This window comes from Sabethes cyaneus, chromosome 2 (assembly GCF_943734655.1).
Source record: "Sabethes cyaneus chromosome 2, idSabCyanKW18_F2, whole genome shotgun sequence".
NCBI lineage: Eukaryota > Metazoa > Arthropoda > Insecta > Diptera > Culicidae > Sabethes > Sabethes cyaneus.
Window position 1 is genome coordinate 64,457,545 of NC_071354.1, and position 25,169 is coordinate 64,482,713.

Below are 25,169 nucleotides of genomic sequence, written 5' to 3' on the forward strand. Positions count from 1 at the left end.
ACACATCTTTTCCTACACCAATACATGTACAGACAGCTTCAACTTTAGTTGGGAGGGGCGCCCTGTTGCTTCTCTGCCAATAAATGAGAAATTGGCTAATATGCCACGAACATGAAATTGAGAAAAATGCAATTTTATTGCTTTTGTGTGTCGAAGAGGTTTAACGCGGTAATGGCAACCTGTTTAATGTGCATATTACCCGTCATACATGCTGGAGCCATGCCGTTGAATTGAGACGATACCTGTGGCCAAACTCCCTCCGGGGAACATTTTTAGCACAGTAGCCATTTTTTCATTTATATACACAAGACAAGAAGTTATCAATTATTTTATGCTGGTGAGTCTTCAAAATGGATTTAAACTATTTGTTAGATTCAATTTAATCACGGTAACGCTAGATGATAAAGAGCCCCAAATTATTCCTACGTTACATCCCGTGCTAATATTCTATTCGACCGGTATCGTTCTTCAAAGCGCTCTACAACAACCTATGCGCTTAAGTGGCTCGCTTGCATTAGAGGCTAAATGAATACGAGGTCATTGGCTGATCGTAGGCTGATTTTGGCTCTCTACTCTGGTTGGTTATACGAGGGGAATCGGCTTGATCCCGGCCCGCGAACATTGGCTAATTGAACACATATTAATCAAGGGTTTAGTTTTAGTTCGTTTGTAAAAATTTAAATGTTTATCCCAAAATTTAGCGTACATGTGAATGCATGCGAAGAGTTCTTTACAGTGATAACGCATCACGTTTTAAAATAAATATTGGCAATCATCGTGCAATTAAAAAACGAAATTCGCTAATCGCATATTCGCATCGCCTCATTCGTGCAATTAGCAAACGAGTGCTGTAATCATTAGTAACCAATCGCATTGCCCGAAAAAGACACCGTTACCCTATATACTTGTCTAATTTTGGGATCAGCAGCTGAATGGGTTCAAGTTTTATGAACCTGCCACCGGTGTCGTTGTGCTAGCGGAAAAGAAAATTAAATATTGGGTTCGTTTCATTTATTTTTGACTGCTTACCAACTATCGTCGCTACTCGCTGTGTGTGATTCCTGTTTTGGCCATTCAGCAGGAAAGATCGGAAAGATACAGTTCGGTCGGAATCGAGTGAGTTTCTCCGTTCGCTTCCACTTTCGAGTGATTGATTTTGATATATCGTGCGGGTGATACATTCGAGTGATATAGCTTCGGTGGGTGTGTAAATGGAACATAACATTTTTCCATCCAGCTCCTGATAATTGCCCTATCAGGCAGATCTCGTGAAGGTGATTTATATCAGTACCGTCAGTAAATACTGCGGTGAAATAAAAGTGACACGGGATTTTTACGATTTTTGTTGATTTTTCACGTCTCCACTTTCGCCCGTGCCAACCAGGCCGGTTGAACTGGGGACTGGGTTGCCATTAGGGTGAAAGTTCACATCAGGAACTATGCGGCTGTTCCTCTTATTTCTCTGAAATTTTTAACTTTTGCTAGCATAAGACATTTTATTTTTTCGGAATTGAAATAAACCGTGAATTAAATTGTAATAAAAGAAACGATTTGTGATTTACGTACGGAAACATAAATAATTTTAAATAAAAAGGACCTTTGCAAAAAAAACTCGAAATCGTTGAAATGAGTCAAACATCATGCTAGTGGCAACACTGGTGTTGTAAACGCTGATGTGACGGCAGGCTTCAAGTATATGTATGCGTGTAGACACGCAATCCACAACAAGTTCTCGGCGTTGCTTGTAGCGAACGTAGCGAGCGAGTATTTTACGAAGTTGACAACTACTAGCAACTGCAGCACCGAACGACGATGACTGGTTGCGGACTGGCTACGGTTGGTTCACTCACCGACTGACTGTGTTGTGTTGATTGACAGAGGCCATCTTTCGACGAAGTGAGACGTATTTTTTGTGTTTCTCGTACGGAATTGCGTGAATAGTCTGTAAAAGATTTTTGTCCCTTTAAGACTAATTGGTGGCCCGTTGCCATCGGATTTTCCGGTGTTTCGAAGACGAAAATTTCGGAAAATATCCTACGACTGGTTAAAGTGCACGTTTCAGTTTGCAGCGAGTGTAATTTTTTTTTGTGAAATTCGAAATTTATCGGTCCGTTGTGTGTGTAGTGCATTGTGCAGTGTGTGTGCACCAAATCAACGACAAAAGCGAATGAGCGAAAAATAAGAAAAATATACTTTGGAGTACGACGAAGAAGCAAAAAGTGGATTTCTTTTGCGGTTTGCGTTTTTATTCGGTACTCTTGTGATTGGAATTTGGTTCGTTTTTACCTAGGCGTTTACTCTGTACTTATGTGTTTTATTTTAAATTTCTTTTCGGATTTTCCTGTTGTGAAGCAGTGTATAGTGGCCTGAAAGTTTTCCTTTTCAATCAAATTGCGTAGTTTTTTGTGTTATGTGTGAGCTGATTTGGCTTCGAAAAGTAGAGAGAGAGAGTGCATAAATAACAGCGAAGAAAGCCGATGTCAACAATAGGTTGGCAAGACAGATAAAATCACTGGAAGGCTCTGGCGGCATACGTGAAGTGTGCCGTTTTCCGGTAAACCAGTAGTGAACGCTCGGTTGCTACCACGGATTGGCGGACAGGGCAACGGGGTCTTCTCCGAATAACCAAGGGCAACCACGACAAAAACAACCCACTGCAGTGTGCGGACCAGCAGCGAAGTACAACCAATTTCCGGAGGGGTGCGTCCAAAAGCCAATGTTTAAATGGACGCAACATCCATCATTACGCAGGTTTCGCGCGATGACGAGCAGCAACTCAACAGCAGCTATCCAGGTGAAAAAGGTAAACATGCTAGCGAGTTAAGGAGGAGGGTCTTTTTATGGAGAAGGTTGACTGACGCACTTCCGGACTCTACAGCGGAAGAGAAATTTCAAATTTGTTTTGTCTTGTCTGACGCCTCGGGTATCGCAGAAGAAGAAAAATCATTTAATCTTGACGTAGGACTAAGTCTTTGTCTACTATACTGAGTAGCCCTTTGTGAAAACGGACTCGAACTTTGGAATAAAACGTTTAAAATTCTATAACATTTAAATTTAATCGTCTCTATATCGTTGAGTCACAACCCAGGTAACCAACAAGCATTTCTAATGCAATTAAATACAATATGCATTTAAGTTGCCCTCTTAAACGCTATTTTGGCAAAATATGTGGCTACTTTACTGCTAGCCCTCTTATAGTGCTGACAATGCTTATTTGCAGCTAGTTACCGACACGAAGAATTTAAACAGAATTGTGAATGCTAATTTACAACAATTATGCAGTCAAAAGGCTGATAAACAGCAACCTGCAGTATAAAACGCCAGGGATGCTAATAGATGCGATCTACCAACAACGAAAACTCAGAAAAATAACTATTTTCAATGCGTTTGCAGTCATAGAAGAGCTTTAAGCTTCAGTCCTATACTTTTTCTGGCAGACTGATTAAAATACCTTTTGTTTGGTATCAAAATTTTTTAAATTGGTTTAGTGGTTCAAAAGTATAACTTTTTAAAGAAAGAAATGTTGGGAAAATGACGAATGACGAAAAATTTACACTTTCTTGACTGGTTAATATTTAAAGATAACAGAATTTTATTCCCCTCAGTGCTTCGAGAAAATGCTATGAAATCGGCTCATACTGGCCATATAGGTGAAGTTGCTATGAAAAGAATAGTCAGGGATTTTTTGGCGGCCAGGAATGTCTAGTCTAGAAAAGATCTACTTTTTCTCAGATGGAACAAGCAAAAGCAAAACAAAGCCATGGGTATAAACGTCCTTAAGAATTTGACCTTTCTTGCGCTGGCGCCTGAACAACGATCCTGCTAACTACAGCAGCACCATGGTAAAGGTCCATGCAATAAATTACGAGGAGTATTGAAGAGTATTAAATACGCTGCAAGAGTAGGTTAAAGTAGCACACGTTATAACTATGGAAAAAGGTTGGTCTATTCCATAGGAACGGAGCCTTTTCCCGAAAACCTGCGCTGAGAATCGCGGCTAACACGCTGACAGACGAACAGCGTCACGCGCAGTACCTTATAGGTCGCAAGGGCCTGCATAGTGTTGTCCTGCCAGTAAAAACAAGTAGGATTAAACTTCTCGGTCAGTGGTTTCTATAGTAGACGGAGGAAGAAGCACAATTTAAGTCTATAAATAGCCCAACGCACCAGATGGTGGAGTTTACGGATATGTCGCTAGCTTAAAAAGGGGGTTGTGCAGTCTCCTTTTGTCAGCGCCTCTATGGTTCAAAGGTACCAGCTAGCCATATGCCCTGGCGGGTGTTGTGGGTTCGAATTTGGTTATAATCTCAGCTTATAGCTTGGTTCGACCCATGCACCTATCCGCTCTTTTCCTTCCACTATAAAAATTTTTCAATAATTTCGCCTTCCGCCCTTTCATCAATTGTAAATGAACTACCGTTTAAAAAAATATTACGGAAAAAAAACTTTATTCATGAACTATTTCAAAATACTCGTAAAATCAATTGCAATCGTGCGAAACAAACTTCTGGAACTCTATCATTCAAAGCTAAATTTTTTTTTTTTTTTTTGAAAAATATGTCTGAATTTCGAAGGCTTGCTGCACTGGATTCAAGCTTTTAACATTGAAAGTAAAGGTATTTTATACGGATTCCAGTGGTGGGATGTTTTGTTCACAGTACGTGTCTTTTTCTAGCAGTTACGTCAGAATGAAGGACATTCTGTCCTACTTTTCTCAATACAAAGAGATGTAAATTCAATGTTTTTGGATTTTGCTGGAGTTTTTTTTTATTATAAAAATGATTTTTTTTCGTAGAATAGCTGATATAACTTTAGATTTTACGCAAACTTTTCAAAGCTCAAAGGAATTGTGATTAAAACCAAGTGCTTAATATATCTTTTATCAAAAACGCCTCTGTTAAAATTTAACAACGAATGAAGAATCACATACAGTCAGTCCTGCGTCACCCTTTCGTACATCCCGTGAGCACGTACACCTTGAAATTTTTTTTAGCGCTGACTGCAGTTTAGTAATCTCTGTCTGTATAGCGCGGCATTCATTTGTGCTGCAAATTCCAGCGCGTAAACCTGTACCAATCGAATCACTCAACACAATGGCATTAGCTAGTTTATTCATAATTGACCCTTATTCGGTGTGATAGCAGCGGGAATTTTAACTCAGCTGCTCGGGTGGAATGGAAACTACATCGCTGATCAGGAGCAACAGCAGCAGCAGCAGCACCACCACGTAATAGGAAGTTAACCTGAAAGTGGAAGGGTTGCTGCAGAGAGGATGTGGTTGTGCATTCCGGTTTGATTCCAAGCAGAAAAGGTGTGCGGGGCTGGGCTGGGCAGGTAGGGCGGCGGTGAGAAGGAGCAGCGGCCGATTTCCAACTTGATTTCAATCGGAACAGTGTAAATATTTCTGCAGTGAAGTAATAAGAGAACAGCGGCAGCGGTAGAGCAAATTACTATTCGATACAGAATACACACTACTACAGTAATTTTGCTGCGCCCATCTCGCGTGGTTGAGTTTCACCAACACCAGTACGGGGTTTGGACCGATCGCTCGGCGGTTGCACAAATTCATCGGTACGAGTTACTCTGGCACTCTGGCAGTCCAGTTTTTATCTGTTTATTGCCGCGAGTTCGTGCCAGACATACACGCATGCAGCTAGAGATATTTTCCTTTGTATAGATAGGATAAATAAAAGTACAGAAACCCGAAATTTGATTGGCTTGTAGTATGTGTACATTCGAGTGGAAAACAGACAGCATTTCACGGACGTCGACACACAGCTACGTTGAGGCGGCTTATTTATATTTATGCCGACTGTCTCGACTCCACCCCCTACACCTTCCATCCACCATCCCGTACAGGAAACAGTTTAAAAGAACTGGCACTGTTGAAGAGCGGATTTTTTTTCACCTGGCTGACAGTAGTACTGGGGGTCAAATTGAAATTCGAAAGTTTCGTAAGCATTCCTACCTACTGCGGTTTTCCATTCGAGTATTTCCGGGTGGAAAACCTCAGTCTAGCGAAAAAAAATCTACACGTCTTCCTACTATGCCGGGTGGGCAATCGACGTTCGTTCAGTCAGACCAGGAGGGTGGATTCGGTTGATTCGCAAAACTGAAAAGAAAGCGCATGAAGTGGTTTCAGTTTCGTTTCTCTGTCTCACTTCGTATACGTACAACTCTGAACGATTTGACTTAGTTGGTGCTTCACTGAACAACTTTCGAAGAAGATAAAAACGATGATGGACTCGAAGATTACGAACGTCGGAGCGAGGTGCTGCTGACCCGGCGAGAAGCACCTGTTTCGCCTTTATTCCGTCAGTCCTCGCAAGACAACTGGAAAAAATCATTTTTGTTCAGTCGAATGATTTTTTTTATTTGAAAATGGTTAATTTTAGAATACAGTTTGATCTGTAAAACAAGTTGCGTCGGCTCTAGCAACACTGCCAGGGCGCGAGAAGGTGTGGTTCCAAGCGCTCAAGTGCCATCGAATACAGTTATGCAGCGAGCCTTTCGTTTTGTTCTTGCAGCTTTTATCCACTTTATACCTATCTAACAATTCAGCAGCACCTGAGCTCATGCACCAAAGCGACCGAACCGAACCGAACCGACGATGAGTTGACGGGAGACGATAGCATGTGATTGTTTCGCTTTTTTTATCGGTCAAACCAAAATTGGTACGTACCTACACGCGAACACCGATTTGGAGAAACCGAATGTCAGCGCGGGCTAGTTAAAATTCAAACCTTGAATCTCTGCCAACAACGACGGCGGGGTGTGTGACGTGCCTCTGTCTGTCCATAAAAGCCATTAACACTGATTGCCGTGCGATATCGCGTTCGCGACACCTGACAAACAAGATTCTGCGGGGTCGTCTTGTGTCGTTTTGTCCACCACACCACAACCAACCGTCATAGCAAAAAAAACATGATAAATGGTCGTGAAAAAATGAACGGAAAGTACCTGCGCTTGTTCCCAACATTACATTTTTCTGCAGTCTGAAAGTTTTTTTTTTGGCGATCTGGTCGGCTCACTCCAATAAAGAGCGAGTGGCCAAAAGGAACAACATTATTGTTTTAGGAGCACACTTCTTTACGGTCAATCTAAATTTAGCATTTATCGCAAACTAAAAGCAGCGGTCGATAGAAGAAAAATGCGGTTGAAGTTAAAAAATTTGCTCAAATTCGATGGTTGTGTATTTAAGAGTAGATCACTCGTCTGTGTTTGGAACAGTTCAAATGTATGAATTGAGCATTGGGATCGAAGGGTCTTCGAATTTCCTAAAACTTTGTACACGGGCATAGTGGATAAAAGAAGGTAATTTTAAAAAAATTCTAAGTATATTATTTTCCCACAACATCTCAAGGGAAATTTTCCGATTTTCTCGGAAATCGCTTTTTTCATCGTAGACGTCGTAGAACAAACATTGTTGTTGACAATAAAACCCAAGAAAGGAATTTTCGTAAACAATTTAGTAAAAAAAAAATCGGAATATACTTTTCCTGAATAAAACTAAGAAAATTTAAGAAAAAATACTAAGAAAAAATTGAATGTAAATGCGGTAGGAATGGACTAAGTATCATTAATCAACGATTTTTCCACGATTGCAACCATTTTATGTTTAAAAAGTACACCTCAAACTATTCGGCTGATGCAAGTAAGTTTTTGACTCCCTGCGGTAAGACGTAGTTCTACGGCAATAAAAATATTAACCAAACTTGTGTTTTTAGTCCTTGAGCTTGAAATGCGGTCAGGCATTAATATTAATATTTTTTTGAAACGATGGTTCTACAATTGATGGAGGGACGGTATGGGAAAGTAATGAAAATTTTGGGAATGGAGGGGAAAGAGTGGAAAGGAAGGGGGGGGTGGGGTAATTGGGAGCTATTCTTAACAAATTGTCGTTGTGACTCCTACCTTTTGTCCAATGCTGGAAGGTGCATGGGTCGAACCAAGCTATAATGAGAGATCCGGAGTGATTCGCGATTGGGGCTCAACTGGCAAATTGTAAATAAATCGTTTTATTACACCATCAGCCTTAAAAAGACTGATTATATCCTTGGCAAGAATCCTTCCTTCTGTTTCGTTAGAATTATTTAAAACAAGTTTTTATTGATGGGCGATAGAAGTGTTTAATCAAAACAAAACACAATTTGCAGTTTAGTCCCTCGCATTGTTATGAAGTGACAGGCTTTTTGCAAATCGTGTTGTAAACAGGCGATAGTAAACAGCGAAACTGCGTTGTTTTCAAAGCACAGGCGTAAACAGGCGAAACTAAATAAAAAAAAAATCAAAACAAGGCGAAACAGGGCTGGGCGAATCTCATTGTCAAAATGCTTTGAGGCTCATTCCAAGGGGTTCAACTATAAAACTTAGATTTTGAGCTTGAATGCACAAATTTTATGCAGTATTGTTTTGAAATTATAAGATTGATTTATTCTACACCAATTTATGTCTTTAAACTTGATTTTTGTAACTTTTATTTAAATTATGACTTGAAAATGTACTGGCAAATTATCACAGTGATATTTCTCATTGTTCACACTTTGTTAGTTGCGCCCTTATCGCGAATCACTCCGGAGATTATAACCGGATTTTAACCCACAACACCCGCCAGGGCGTGTGGCTCGCTGGTACCCGTGTACCTTTGCACCATAGAGGCGCTGGACAAAAGGAGACTGCGCAACCCCCCTTATTAATGTAGCGACGTGTCTGGTGTGGGTTATATTTTAGACACACAAATTGTGCCTCTTCCTCCTACTGTAGAAACCGCCATGATTTTTTCGCACATAATTGTGCACGCAATCGATCGTCACGTACCCAAGGTAGTATATTCGTCAAACAGCAAGCCCTGGGTGACCCGCGAGCTTCGCATGTTAAAGACTGAAAAAAGGGCTGAACTTAGGATATATTCCAACTGAACCTGGAAGACGCAAGAGCTCTACAGGAGCAGAGCAAGTGCGCTGAACTTCTAGTTCTAAATTGCAAAAGCAGCAAATATCGGTTGAGACCTTGCCAATTCTCTTTAAATAGCAAAGAGTGGGACAATGTCCGGTGAGGAGTCCCGTGATTGTGCGCAGTTCCTTACGCGTTAAGGTAAGTGGTTTGTTAACCACTGCAGGGTCTGGGTAGATAAACTGTTTAGCTTGTCTACAGCCTTGCGCTTTATACCAACTGGATGCTATTTCTAGCTTTTCCCAGGTCAGTAATTCGCTTTTGACAGCGGATATGGAGGTGCCCAGAAACGGTTCGGGGCCAATGAACTGATGAGTAGATCCTTGTCTCGCTAGGCTATCGGCAGGCTCATTGCTTTTGATTCCGCAGTGTCCAGGCATCCAGAATAATGAAACTTTGGTTTGGTGGGAGAGCTCCCTCAAGGTTGTGCTGCCATCCCAAACTAATTTGGATGCACATTTGGTGGACTTGAAAGCCAGTAGTGCAGTCTGGCTGTCCGTGAAGATTCCGATTTTAGCATACCTATACTTTCGTTTTAGACATATCATGGCGCAGATGTATATTGCATATACTTGTGCTTGGAACACGGTGGGTCATTTGCCCAGTGGAAGGGCTTTCTTTATTCCGGGTCCGTAGACTTCAGAACCTGTGAAAGTCTCAATTTTTGATCCATCTGTACAGAAGCCGATGGTACCGGATGGAAGAACAGGCCCTCCATTGCTCCATCCATGTTAGGTCGTACCTCCATCCTGTCAGAGATTGTCGTTACTAGGGGTGATAGTTTGACCTCCCTTAGTACTACGCGAAGGTGACCAATTTGATCGCCCTCAAGTATGTTACGACGCCTCTGCATCCTTAGTGCACCGAGTTCGGCTTCGTTCTTCACACGAAGATGTAAAGGTAGCAAGCATAACATTGCCTCCATGGCTGCAGTTGGTGTAATGCGCATGGCGCTGGTCACTGACAAACATGCCAGGCGTTGAACTTTGATTAGCTTGGTCTGCGCTGTCACCTAATTTACCTTTGGCCACCATACAAGAGCGACATAAGTTAGCCTAGGCCGTGCAATAGTAGTGTATGACCAAAGGGCTAGTTGAGGTTTCAGTCCCCAGGTTTTGCCAAACAGTGAACTGCATGCCCAGATGGCTGTTGTTGCTTTCTTGACAGCATAGTCTAGGTGAGCGGTCCAGTTCAGTTTATGATCTAAAATAATACCCAGATGTTTAACTTCATTGCTGAAGATTAGTCTGATTCCATTCAGTGTAGGGGGAGTAAAAGTATGCCTCCTCCGCCTAGTAAATGGTATCACGATTATTTTGGAGGGGTTTATATTAATTGAGGAGTTTAGAGCTCCTTGCATACGACTGGACAGCACTGCGTCAAATTTACCTCTGACAATGAATACCACGTCGTCGGCGTACGCAATGACCTCATAGCCTTGCTGTGATAGCTTGCGCAAGAGTGCGTCGACCACCAGTGACCAAAGCAAGGGGGAGAGAACTCCTCCTTGAGGACATCCTTTGATCGCTGAGATTATGATCGACGTATCTCCCAATGAAGCTGTGATTTCCATGCTTGACAGCATTGCTTCAATCCAACTCATTGTCGGCTGATCAGTTCCTTTATTAAGGAGAGCCGTGTGCACCTTCAATGTCAAGAAAAGCACAAGTGCCGTCTCTTGGTAATGAAGCGACTTCTCAATTAGCGTCACTATAAGCATGTTGATCCTCCATGTAAAGGAGAGTTCTTTAGAAACTCGCTACGGATTATCCGTGATTTTTTCCATCAACTTGAGAAGTGTTGATGTCAGACTAATTGGTCTGAAAGCTTTTGGCATAGTTTTATCTTTTTTGCCTGCCTTAGGTATGAACACCACCCTGACCTTCCGCCAGTTTGCCGGGACATGTCCCAACGTAAAACTGGCACGAAAGAGGTCCGCTTTTTGTAAGAAGATGGGAAGTATGCCATCCGGGTCCGGAGACTTCATTGGTTCAAAGGAGCTGAGTGCCCAATTGATTGAAGCCTCCGTAGAACCGAGTCGCTTGACTTGACCTCGCTCGCTTGACCTCGTAGCTCGCCAACTGATTGCGACAGTTGCAGGTTTTCAATCAAATGCGTTTGCGGCCTCATCTGGAATCCCACAAGGTAGCCATTTGGGACCGTTAATCTTCCTATTGTACTTCAATGATGTCAACTATGTACTCAGAGGTCCCCGTTTATCCTTCGCCGATGATTTGAAGATGTACTTGAAGATACGTTCCAAGGACGATGCAATTTGTCTTCGACAAGAGCTTGACACTTTTACGAATTGGTGCAATCTGAACTGCATGCTCGTCAATCCTGAGAAGTGTTTCATTATTTCTTTTGCCCGTATCAGAGAACTCGTCATTTTCAACTACAAGCTACGCGCTACAGAAATCCGACGTGTCGACCAGATAAAGGATCTCGGCGTTATTTTAGATAGCCAGTTATCGTTTAAATGGCATATTTCTTACATTGTGGACAAGGCATCTAGAACATTGGGATTCGTCTTCCGCATCGCTAAGAGCTTCACTGACGTATATTGCCTCAAGGCATTATACTGTGCACTCGTCCGTTAGACTCTTGAGTACGGTTCCGTTGTTTGGCATCCATATTACCAAAACGGGATGCAAAGGATTGAAATGAATCAGTTCAACGCCGCTTCTTACGCTTTGCTCTTCGTCGTCTACCATGGCGAAATCCGTTCCAGTTGCCGAGTTATGAAAGTCGATGCCGATTAATACACTTGGAGACACTACAGACACGGAGGAACATCGCAAGAGCTCTGTTTGCTGTCGACACGTTGCAGGGAAGAATTGATTATCCTGCTATTCTTGCGGCGTCTATTCTAAACGTGCGTCCCAGGGCACTGCGGAACAACTCAATGCTGATGGTACCTTTTCAACGCACCAACTACGGACGAAACAGCCCATTGACTGGTATGTAGGGATGGCACAATCACTTTGACTTAATTCACATTCATTTGACAGTACCGTCTCAGTCATGCAGAATTTCAAAAAGTTGTGTATGGGACGATTGAAGAACTAGTTATTATCTACAACTTTTCTGAATAAAGTATTGCTGTAAACACAAAAGTTTACGGTGCTTGTTAAATTTTGCTTGGCTGAGACGGTACTGTCAAATGAATGTGAATAAAGTCAAAGTGATCGTGCCATCCCTGCTGGTATACAGCGAGTTTTCCATCGGGTTGCATTCGCTTTTGATTTTAATTTGTCACGTGAAACGGTCCGTCGTAACCTTTCCATGTTTTTTTTCCCACAAATGACGACTAAGAAAATTGTTAGTGTTTGTAATTGTAATTTCTTGACTGTGATTGTTATTAGATTAAGCTACTTATCTATCATTGGGACTATAGTCTGTTGATGTCGACTTAATAAATAAATAAATAAATAGCATTCTGTTGAAATCCTGGAAGTCGAAACAAGGCAATGAATTTGGCTAATAATGCATTGTGATGAAGATTGCATTGGCGGTGTGCTCTCTTTGAATTCGTCAAAAATGCGATGCGGTAGTGTAATCCATTCAGTTTTTCTTCCTAAAAGGGCAAATCGAAGGTTTAAATATTTAAATTCTGCTTAGATGCAGTTTATTGCTCAAAAAAGTAGTCTTTTGTTAAACCTTAGAGCACAGACAAACAGACATAACACTCGTTTTCCATTCTTCGTGCCGATTAAACCGTCATTTCGAATTTGGGCTTAGTTGGGAATGTCTCCGTTTTGGTCAAAGTGGCGCTTTTTGACGAAAGAAGAATTCCCCATAAAAAATACTTGCTATTTCGAGGGATACTCCTGTTGCTGTTTGATATTTGGGAATGTTGATCATAGATGGTGCTAGTGTTCAGGCTAAATGTGTGGTACGATAATTTTAGTTGATTTTTCTTCCAAGAGTTATGTCTGTTTGACTGTGCTTAGAGCTTAAAGGCTTTCTTCTGAAAGAGCTTTATCTTCTTACGTCATAAAGTTAACATTCAAAACGTTGAAATCTCGAACCGAAATAAAATTGCCAAGAAATTGTTGGTGATTCTTCATGTTTGGATAATTCGAAGATTGAAAATCTAACTTTCGATGCGAAGTAATAACAATAACGCGTGATGCTATCTTTTAGCGATTAATGTGAATCTAAATATTTTTGTGATACCTATTTTTGATATGATGTATTTTCTTAAAAATCTTTTCGAAATGAAAATCATTCAACATAAAATGCAGTGGGACAAGTTAACCACAAAAACTTTTATACTGTCAGCTCCTTATTTTGTCCAGGCCATAATTTATAGCAATTCTAATAAAATCGTAAAGCGCTGAGTTTTTTTAAAACGACTTTTATGCTTATAATTATGAACACGAATGATGACTCACATATCAGCAGCATTGACACTGCGGACTTTATCGATTAGCCATTTAGAAGCTTTATCAACCGAATCGAATCCCTTTATGACACATCGGAGACCGAATTACAGGCACCCGAGACGGGTGATGATGGCCTGCACAAAACACTGAGTAAAAAAGACAACCCTGAATCTTCACAAAAAAAAATGGACGAATCGCTTCTATCTCGCATCTCAGTCTATCAGCTTAGTAGCAGGTTGAAAAGTGAGTGATTTCAATCATCGTGACTCATCTTTAACATTGCAGCCTACCAGGTACCTGCCTGCCTACTTTACTGTCAACAGCCGTCAAGTGAGCTTCGCGATAACGAACTGCGGGCAAAGAGAAATCAACACACGGACTTAAGATAAGAGGTTAGGTGAAGTCATACAGACGGTCCGAGAGCAAAACCAGAGATACCCGGCGCAGAGCACCACTTAGCACCCGAAGAGATATTCGCAGCGTATGTGGTGCGGTACGAATCAATTTGCTTTGAACAATTAGCCATCTTAGTTGGAACTGGAAAAAAATAGAAATACTGTACGCAAAAAAGTCTGGCCAAATCTGGCATTAATGTACTCTAGGACTAGCGCTTCCGACGCTTTAATTTCTTAATGGCATTGGCAGCGTCTTGGTTTGTCTCTAGAGAGTCTTGACCTTCGACAGCTGCCGACTCGATTATCTGTCTTTAAACAGCGATTATAGTGTCGCTGAGAAGAAATTATGAAAAATTTAAATAAAGTGTTGTTCTCTCTCTCTCTCTCTCTCTCTCTCTCTCTCTCTCTCTCTCTCTCTCTCTCTCTCTCTCTCTCTCTCTCTCTCTCGTTCTTCTCTACCTGTTCCATTCTGCTCTTCTTTACTCACTCTCCCATTCTCATCTTCTTTAGTCACTTCTGCGCTTCGTTATTCTCTCTCTCTCAACTTTTTTTAGGCTCCATCTGTCTTTCATTCTCCTCTCTCCAACTATCTACGTTTCATTTCTATCTTCTACTTTCATATCTCTTTCGCTCTTCATCTTTTTTCTCTTCCTAGCTAATTTTCGCTCGAATTATATCGCTTGAGGCACAGAGATTTTGAAACCAAATCCAAACCCAGTTAATAATTTTAATTGTTGTATCACTCACTGTTACTTACTTGATATATGGAACTATACACTCAAGTTCCATTAGGGTTGATCAATTTTATTTAAACGAATATTTTGACACATTACATCTTTCTTTTTTTTGTTTTTTAACACCAGTTTCATTAGCCATGATTTCTCTTTTACTACTTTCAACTACATATTACTATCATTTATGACATACTGTTTCATATGATTTAACTATTTTTAGCATCAAAGTGTAACAAGTTAACACTTATAACTGTGATTGATTTATGAAAATTCACTAGGGATGAGTTGAAACCATCTTCAAGCTTCAAAGTACATAAATAGCACATAATTGCACAATTGATTTGCATCACAACTGTCAGAGAAAGGTTTTGGGTAGATTTTTACGAGAAACACTAAAATATATTTTCATTTTATCGGTGGTAACTCCTCAAACGAGTGAAAATTTTTGACAACGCACTCTAAAAACCGAAGGCCTTGTCGCACTGCCGGGGCTGGTTTGTGATTTGTTATTTTTCCTGCCAATTATTTTCCGCCGGCTAATTCGATTTGCATAGCCCTGACATTGTACTACTTTTTGTACCATTGTTGCTGTTGTTGTTGTTATGCAAAGAAGACAAATCTGATTTACTTGTACGAGCATCAGTAACGCACAAGCGTTCGGCATGAGTGTGTTAGTGTATGTAGAGAGATTACGCGTCACTGTTAACTATTTTCTTTCCTGCATGAAGAAATGGGAAAACTTCTAGAAATTCACTATTATTCATTCGTCGAAACGAACAGGTCGTTATCGAATTATGAAGCGAAGAACGTAAACGTTAAATTTATTCCGAGATGAATTCTGGAGATGAAGCATCTGAATCATTTCCTCCTTAATTCAATTGCTGGTTGAAATGTGCGCCGAAAGGGGCGGCTGGTGCTAGTGAGCAGAAATTGATTCGATATGATAATTTACTACACAGTGAAGCGGGTGACTCACGAGCATCGGAAAGGTGAAAAGTGAACGAGTTTAGTTTGGGTTCTTTTATAAAAAAATAAACGCTGTGATGAAGTTTACAGAGAGCACACGGTTACTTCTACATGGTGAAAAAATTATAGGTAACTATACAATGAGTGGAACATGTGAATTGGCCTTGTGTGTTAGAAATTAGTTTTATAGATTTAGATTAGATTATAGATTTTAAGCAGTTCTTGATCACTCTAGGTACGGTTGCACAGCCCTCTATTTTAATGCAAAATGCAAATTTAATGTTTTACCTTTGTTATACTATATAACAAAGGTTTAGAAATTGGTCGAAAAACACGAAATTGATCCGAGGCCCGTAGGGCCGAATCACATATACCAATCGATAGAGCTCGACGAACTGAGCAATGTCTGTGTGTGTGTGTGTGTGTATGTGTGTATGTGTGTATGTGTGTATGTGTGTATGTGCAGCTCATTTTCTATCGCCTGTTTCTCGAAGATGGCTGAACCGATTTGATCGCTTTTACTTTTGTTTGAAAGGTATTATTGTCTAGTATATCACTATTGAATTGCTTTGCAGTCCGACGTTTCGTTTAAAAGTTATAAGCAAAAATGTGAAAACTACGTGACACGCGTTTCTCCTGAACTACGCAACCAATTTTAACGATCTTAGTACCAAACGAAAGCTCTTGCTGTTACTAAACTTTTTACCAAGTTTTATTGAAAATGGACAAGCAGTTTAAAAGTTAGCCTTAAAAAACCATTTTTGATAAGGTTCAAATGATCGCCTGTTTCTCAGAGATGGCCAAGCCGATTTATGCGCTATTAGTTTTATTTGGCAGGTAATATAGCCGGATAGATCACTATTGAATGGTTTTTGGATTGGACGTTTAATTTGAAAGTTATGAGCAGTCGCATACACCACACCAAAATTAACAATAATTTACAATGATTTTAACCAAGATAATTTACTTAATTTCAATTATTTTAATATCAAACGAGAGGTTTTGACACTACGAATATGTATGCAAAATTTCATAAGGATTGGTTTTACCGGTCAAGAGATATTAATCCTCGAACGCTCGCGCCAACTTTTGCAACACAGTTGCTCGCGCGCACAATAGCCCAAAACCAAAGAAAATGTGCGCACTAGTTTTGACTAGGAAAACTTGGTTTTAAATTTACCGAACATTTGGGAGAGTTTCTTGAAATTGTATGCTCTATCATCTGGTAGAATTTAAATTTTGATTAATCCCCCTAAAAGTGAAAAAAAAATATTTTTCTTCAGTTTCAATATAACACATTGACGTGTTCTGCAAAGTTTTAGAGCCTATTATTACAAGAAATTTTGCTGAAGACTGTAACCTTCTAAATATAGTATACCTCTATGTTTGCTTGTTCAGGAACTGTAGAATTTTGATTATAAAGAATACTCTAATTTCGACTCAGAATTACTTGACTAGCAACAGACGGATGCATTTTAAACATTTTACATTTGCTGATAGTTTTGCTACATACAGACACCATTTTTCCATATGAAGTAACGTGAAAAAATCCAGTTGGGGCCAATAGCGGTACACCTCACATGCTGCTTGCTTCGTTTCTGTGCTGTCGGTTTATGCTGATCTATTTTCCTAACAATTTAAAGTATTATTGCATTGAATAATTCAGACATTTTTGCTCATAACAAGTTTATTGAAGAATATACGTTAGTCAAACAACGATTGGTAAATATAGCATTCAAAAACCTACACGTGTTGTTCAGAATACAACAGCTTGAGTAACCGAAGGTTAATAAAAATTGATGAAATTTTTTAAAGAAAACTTTATTGAAGCATAGTTATGCATAGTTCAAAAACCTATAAACTAGACCATTACTACGCAATGTGGATGTTAAAGAATAATATTTCTTCTTACAACTTACTTTTACTTGCACTTACCCACATTAGTAACAACTTACTCAGCAATTTCATGAGAAAAATAACTATCAAAACTTGTAAGTGCTTCTATTTTGTTCAAATTTTGTAAGCTTATTCAATTCCCAAAATTTTTATGCAAACCAACCCACGATGCAACGTTAACTAATAGATGAATTATGTTCCGAAGACGTGTCGATTTCTATCTCAAATAGCAAGTAAGACCGTATAACAAAGGTTCCTTTCACCAATAGGTGGATTAAATCAGGTTTTTTCCAACAAGTGAGTTTCATGCATGAACATGTAAATATTTAAACAGTGGTTTCTTACATTATCCTTTTGTCGATAGTGAAAGGCAAGTCATCCCATGCATCCATACGATTCGCATTAAAGTTGGATCTATCGCTGTTTTTACGTCTTTATGATGGCAACGTAACAAAGTCATCCAACACCATACTAATGCTGAGGATGTTAAAGGTCAAATTGTTCGTTTAACGATTATTTTTACTGTATTTTTTTCCTGTATGGATTCATCACTGCGACCAGTATCGTTGATCTATTTTGATATCGCCCGGGTGTTTACTGTATAACATGCACTGCATTTTTTTGCAATAATCACTATTAAATGAGCAAGATGCTTATTAAATTTTATGCGTGCTTGCGTGTAGTGGGGTTTACCCTTCCTTCAATGCTACCTACTTTACTCACATTGTTTCTCAATGCCAGTACTCTCTCCAATTACAGCCATCCCTGGCAAGGTTGACCGCCCAGGTAACCAATATGCATTTTAAATGCAATTTAAATGCAAGCCAATAAGCATTTAAGTTACCCTAAATGCTACTTAAATGCTATTTTGGTAAAATAAGCGGCTACTTTACTGCTAGCCTTCTCATAGTGCTGACAATGCCTATTTCCAGCTGGTTACCGACAAGAAGAATTTAAATAGCATTGTGGATGCCAATTTACAACAGTTATGCAGTCAGAAGGCTGATAAACAGTAATCTGCAGTATAAAACGCCAGGGATGCTAATAACCGATTGATTTACTGCTTATACTAATGCTTATTGGTTACCTGGGCAGTACATTCAACTATAAGAAGGACTCTGCACTGTCATGAGTGCTTTTATGGGGTTCGTATAGAATTGAGCATGAATAAACTCATTCTAAAGTCACTTGATACCGAATGCCCTGATCCTGCTCAGATACGCAGTGCATATCACACTCTGCATTCGGCATTGCTCTATCGTGAATTGCTTGCTGGTCTTTGTTATAAATTTTACGTAAACAGAGTGACCAAATATGTTGTTTTCAGTTATTAGTATGTTGTTCCGATGCATGTCAAAATCTTACTAAAAGTTCTTGCTTTCGATATATTTCATTGCAGATGCATCATAGCCAAGGTACAAGAACCTTTAGAATGGTTTAAAATAAGACAATTTTTCATTACAAATATAGTTTAAAGAGATTTTTTTTGTAAACTCAAAATTTGCCAATTTTTTTAGTACATAGGGTATGTTGCTGCTTCGTAGTAATTGCCTATTCCCGTCTTATCCAACACAAATTATGAAAAATATCAGCGATTTTTATGACACAATCCAAAATTAGTTATTCCCTAATATTTTAGTTTGTTGCCTCTCATTCGCGATCAATCAAAGTGAGCTGAGATCTATTTCGTGAATTTTAGACATAAAGTCCGTTGCGTAATTTCAATCAAATGCTTTATTAATCGCTTTTTAGTGAATTCAAAGGGCACGGATCGGAAGGTAAGTGTGTTTGAATCAAATCAGTAACGGGAATTAGAAATAAACCCTATAACTTTTTTGGTTTTCAACCTCTCGGGCATACATTCCACAAAAGTTTTCGCATTACCGACATCTCTGCATTACCGAACCGCTGATCAGCCATACCACATGCCATCGAACGGAACAAGTGCTAATCGGACGGTGGATTATCTGGGGAATATGGTGGGTGGTGCAGGACTTCAATTGGAGTTTTTCCGAATCGGTTTAACCTCTCTAAGGTCTACATCATTTTTAACTCCGCAAAATTTACTAAAATGGCCGTAACTTTTTTATCTTTCAATATTTTTTCACCAAATTTGGGAATTTTGCCGAAAATATTTTCTATTTTCATAATATCTATAGATCATGGCCATATGCCATATGGTCCCGGAGTTATTCCGGAGTTCCTTGGGGGACCGAGATATGGCTTTTTTAGATAAAGTTGCCAAATATCTAAAATTCGTTTGAAATCTGTTGATTTTTGTAAACATATTATCGACTGTGGACATATCAGTTACTTTGCCGCAATTAGGAGCCATGGTGCGCGCCATCCGGATCCGGGGGGACACTATAAATCCGGAACCGGTTCCCGTAACGGGACATTTCAGCATCAGTAAAGCATGTCGTGTCGCATGTCAAAAAACATCAGCATTCAACAAAATAGCGATTGGCGATCATCTCATGTCTCTCAGAGGCCATATGGCCGATTCCAGGTCCCGGGCAAGTTCCTCCGAAATCCGTTCCGTGCTTGAATCACAAAAGAAACCCTCCCCGGACCCGGAACCGGTCATACGGCCTCTGAGAGACATGAGATGATCACCAATCGCTATTTTGTCGAGTGCTGATGTTTTTTGATATGCGACACGACATGCTTTACTGATGCTGAAATGTCCCGTTACGGGAACCGGCTCCGCATTTATAGTGTCCCCCCGAATCCAGATGGCGCGCACCATGGCTCCTAACTGCGGCAAAGTAACTGATATGTCCACATTCGATGACATGTTTACAAAAATCAACAGATTTCAAACGAATTTTAGATATTTGGCAACTTTATCTAAAAAAGTCAAAACTCGGTCCCCCAAGGAACTCCAGAATAACTCCGGGACCATATGACATATGGCCATGATCTATAGATATTATGAAAATAGAAAATATTTCCGGCAAAATTCCCAAATTTGGTGAAAAAATATTGAAAGATAAAAAAGTTACGGCCATTTTAGTAAATTTTGCGGTGTTAAAAATGATGTAGACCTTAGAGGGGTTAAGCGCGATTGGAAATGTGAGACCGAGCGTTGTCATGCTGTAGATGTAGAACCACTGTTTCGTTCCTCTGCTCATACTGTGGCTGTTCTTCGCGCCATTTAGGGTGCAATCTTTTATCCGATTGCCGATCCGATAAAATCGACACGGTGCTAAAACCGAAGCGTACCAAAATGCTACCGATGCACTTGTACTACTTGTACACGCCTACTACTGGAGCCATTCATTGATAAACATAAACAGCGAGAACTTAGTTGTGTAGCTAACATATTCTTATGCTATATAAACCGTCTATCAATGAAACAAAAAAATCATGTCATTTTTTGTACACGGTCCTGGGCTACTCGTCGCCAATTCGTTGCGTGTCTCGACATATGCAAGTCGGCTTCAACCTGGTCGACCCATCTAGCACGTTGAGCCCCTCTATACCTGGTGCCGGTGAGGTTCTTGAAGAGAACGAATTTCACTGCACAGTCGTCCGGCATTCTTGCGACGTGGCCGGCCCACCGTAGCCTCCCAACTTTCGCCTGGTGTACGATGGGAATCTCTCCAAGCAGCGTCTGTAGCTCGTGATTCATTCGCCTTTGCCAATATCCGCTTGTATTCCGCCAAAAATAGTCCGGAATTCAATACCTTTCGTTCAAATACGGCAAGTGCACACATGTCTTCAGTAAGCAAAGTTACTGTATCAAATCCGTAGGGGACTACCGGTCTGATTAGCGGTTTGTACATCGTCAGCTTTGTGCAGCGGCGTATGCTCCTTGATCGAAACGTCTTGCGGATGGAAAAGTAGGCTCGATTTCCAGCTTGAATGCGTCGTTGGATCTCCTTACTCGTATCATCGCCGTCAATAGTCACTGTGGGAGGCACACATTGCTTTCTCTTAAGCCGCTTCCTACCATATATTTGGTTTTCGACGCATTCATTTGTAACCCTATCCTCCTAGCCTTCGTTTTTAGTCTGGCGTAGATTGCCTCCGCCGTCCCAAGGTTTCTAGTAATGATGTCGAGGTCGTCTGCGTAGGCTTGGAGTTGGCTACTCCTGCTGAAGATCGTTCCTCTCGTTTTGATGCCCGCTCGCCGGATCACACCTTCGATAGCGATATTGAATAACATACAGGACTGTCCATCCTCTTGCCGCAACCCTCTGCGCGATTCGAAAGGACTCGAGAGTGTCCCCGAAACGCGCTTGTAGCACATCACTCGCTCCAGAGTAGCTTTGATCAGCCGCGTCAGTTTGTCCGGAAAACCGATGTTGGTTCTGGCCGCACTGTCGCGACCGCACCCATACAATTGTCGTTGGGTAAATGGCACTATCTGCCATAGCTGTTCTCGTTCAGCTGTATCGTATGCTGCTCTGAAATCTACGAAAATATGATGCGTGGGCACGTTGTATTCTCGATCCTTGCTTAGCTGCCGAATGTTTAACCGAGGAGGCCGGCTTTGTCGCGAGCAGGGATGGTTCGATCACTTTGACCCAACTTTGATTCATTTAACAATTCCGTCTCAGCCGAGCCAAATATGACAATGTTATGTATGGGACATTTGTAGAACTGATTTTAATCCACAATTTTTCTGAACTAAGTTCTGCTGTATCGTTTGAAGTTACGATGCTACAACGCTATTAACTCATCAGAGACTAAACGAACGTTCATTTAGTCACTAATAAGATACTAGCATTGTAGCGCCGTAACTACAAAAGATACAGCAAAATTTTGTTCAGCAAAATTATAGATAATAGCTTGTTCTACAAATGTCGCATACATAACTTTGTCATATTTGGCCCTGTTAAGACAGTACTGTCAAATGAATCAAAATTGAATCAAACCGTCGATAGTTTTGAGCGCACGTGTACTACTGCTACTAGGTAATGGTCCGAGTCGATAAACGCACCCCTTATGGAGCGTACGTAGGTGATGTTCGAGAAAAACCGGTCCTCGATGAGAATATTGTCGATTTGGTTCGAAGTTCGTTGGTCAGGTGATCTCCGATCAAAAATCGTCATAAAAAACCGTGTAAAAAGAGACTTTAGTGTAATATTCAAAAATCGATACAGTAATGTTCCGATTTTGTCTACCCCCGATTTTATCAGCTTTTTATCCCGATTTTGAAAGCCGATTTTTTTGCTTTTAAAGATGATTTATAATACTTTTCAGCCTGCTTGAAACTATTCTGATTCTCTGGGGAGAGTTTTTAAATAAAATGATGCTTCCTTGCGAGTTATTCGGGGTCACAATTAGGGCATTTTGATAGTAAAAGTTCTATAGTTCCTAAACAAGCAAAGATAGAGGTATACTATATTCAGCAATGTTGTGTATTTTTACTATTTGTACAACTTTGTAAAACAGGAAAAAGTCATACAACAACTACAAAAACAGCTAAAATAGAAAAACTGATTTTAACGATTTTTCATTTATGAGGAATTTGCTGAAGAGATAGAAGGTTACTGTCTTCAGCAAAATTTCTTGCAATAATATGCTGTGAAACTTTGCAGAACACATCAATGTGTTATATTGCAACTGAAGAAAAATAAGGTCTAAGGTCTTCAATTTTGAAAAAATTTCGAAATTTGTTTTCCCGATTTTGTCAGTTTCCCCATTTTGTCAGCCCAAAATTCAACATGGGGGTGACAAAAACGGAACATTACGGTATCTCGAGTATCTCGAATTTTGATGTGATACTTTGTCTGAATTGAATTGACTGAAAATAGATTTTTTATTTTATTCGCATTAGTTTAGGTAGCTTGACGTTTGGATACTATAGGAGCTATGGAAAAAAAGGTTAGTGTGTGTGTCTTGGGACACAAACACAGGCTTAGCGTAGGACTAGGAATGTTCGCACAGTTTCTTCCGTCGATCTTGATTTCTTGATCTTGATCTCGATCTTCATATAAAGATACTAAGCTTGAGCAATATCTTGTCGGACTGTATGCTACAATTCACTATATCAACAGTCTAAGAATTATGCTCTTTTAATATTTTAAATGACGGAACACAACTCGCTCTGCTTCAAATGTGCATTCGTAGCTCAAGAGGTTCTTAAAACTGGCTAGAATCCGGTAAATCAGAAAACGCGAAAAGACTAACACTAGTTTTACATCAAGTTCAACACCATTTCTTACAGGACATCAGTTCTGAATACATTACAACAGCATATCAATACTCTTGCACAAGCCCTCTAAACTCGGTATATCTGATAGATTGACTTCATGGTTGAGAGCTCATATCTAACAGACCGTATTTTACGGGTCAAGCTGGATTTCACAGTTTCACGTGCATTCAGTAATACTTCTGGTGTTCCGCAAGGCAGTAACCTGGGACCTTTGCTACTGGTACTTTAACGACATAGCCATTCTGCTTGGTTCCGGATGCACGCACACTGGTATATGCCGACGATCTAAAGATCTACCTCGTTGTGAAACCTATCGCTGATGCTACCGATTGCAAGCGCTGTTGGACACCTTTGCTGATTGGTGTAATAGAAACAAGCTCACAATAAGCATTGCCAAATGGGTGGTTATAACATTTCACCGATGTAATACGCCCATCTCATTTGATTACCGGATAAACGGAGCTATTCTTGGATGCGTCGATCAGATCAGCGATCTTGGAGTTCTGTTGGATAACAAGCTCATGTTTAATCAACATTTTACTGCTGTGATCTCTAGAGCTTCGCAACAACTTTGGCTCATCACAAAAAATTCCCGAGATTTCGCAGATCCCCATTGCTTGAAGGCATTGTACTGCGCGTTGGTACGTCCAATACTTGAGAATGCCTGTGTCATCTGGAATGCTCATAACCTGTGTTGTAAAGCCAGAATAGAACGTGTTCAACGAAGATTTCTTCGTATCGCCCTGAGACATCTACCCTGGCGTCTACCTCACAATCTTCCCCGCTACGTAGACCAATGCCAGCTTTTGGATTTGGAGACATTAGAAGTCGTCGAAGGATTCGACAAGCAACTTTTGTGACCAATCTGCTTAAGAATGAAATAGATGCCCCGGCTTCACGTAGACAGCTTCGCTCATCAAATTTATTTACAACCAGATTCCATCGGACTATGTACGGGTTTTATGAACCACTGACGTCATGCATCCGCACCTTCACGCTGGTCGAAGAACTATTTGACTTTGGAGACGCGCGCTATGTCCGAAGATGTCCGCTATGGTTTTTTTTGAAAATCTGAGAAGCGTCACTGCAAGGGGGATTGATCAATCCGTACACAACTCTTGGAAATTGAATGTGGGGTCGGAATGAGCAATTATACCAAATTTGGTTGAAATCGAAGATGGTCGATTACATCGGATATGATCACTTGAGAGGGAATGACCCCCATATAACCTTGAAAATTGAATTTTGTAAAAAACCCAAGATAGAATATTTTACGGCCTTTTGTAATTAATTGTTTTGACCAATACTAACATCCTGTGAAGAAAAATCAGAGTTGCATGAAAGTTAAATAATAAGTACCTTCGGACATATCGTGAGACGTTTCTTCACGCGTCTTTAGTAGAAGACTGACAAGGTTAAGTATGCTGCAATAGTTTTGTTCTAGATTTAAGTTCATATTCACGTAGATAATATCAAAATTGTCAGATAAATCGACCTAAATACAAATACAAATATTCCGGGTTCAAACAACATAAATAATCTCTGCCCTATTGGACTTGGTCGTTTCTCATCGTTAATGAGGAAATAACTGAAAATTCAGTAACTATGTAGGAGTAGAAGTCTGGGAAGTAATACTGAAAATGTACAAAAAATTTGACCCTGAAACTTACCA

At 40.2% G+C, this 25,169-nt stretch overlaps 1 protein-coding gene across 6 annotated transcripts in view; it reads left to right on the forward strand.

Annotated features, from left to right (window-relative positions):
- Positions 1–1,065: 1,065 nt before the first annotated feature.
- Positions 1,066–25,169, forward strand: part of LOC128738177 (phosphatase Herzog) — a 126,904-nt gene continuing 102,800 nt past the window's right edge. Inside the window, exons 1-2 of one of the 6 annotated variants that reach the window (XM_053833103.1) lie at positions 1,066–1,274; positions 2,291–2,803. In XM_053833103.1, coding sequence (XP_053689078.1) covers positions 2,725–2,803 — 79 coding nt within the window. In that variant the 5' untranslated portion in view covers positions 1,066–1,274; positions 2,291–2,724. Of the gene's footprint in view, positions 1,275–1,737; positions 2,804–25,169 lie in introns of those variants that run through there. The other 5 variants (XM_053833104.1, XM_053833108.1, XM_053833105.1 and 2 more) reach the window with 5 other exon arrangements.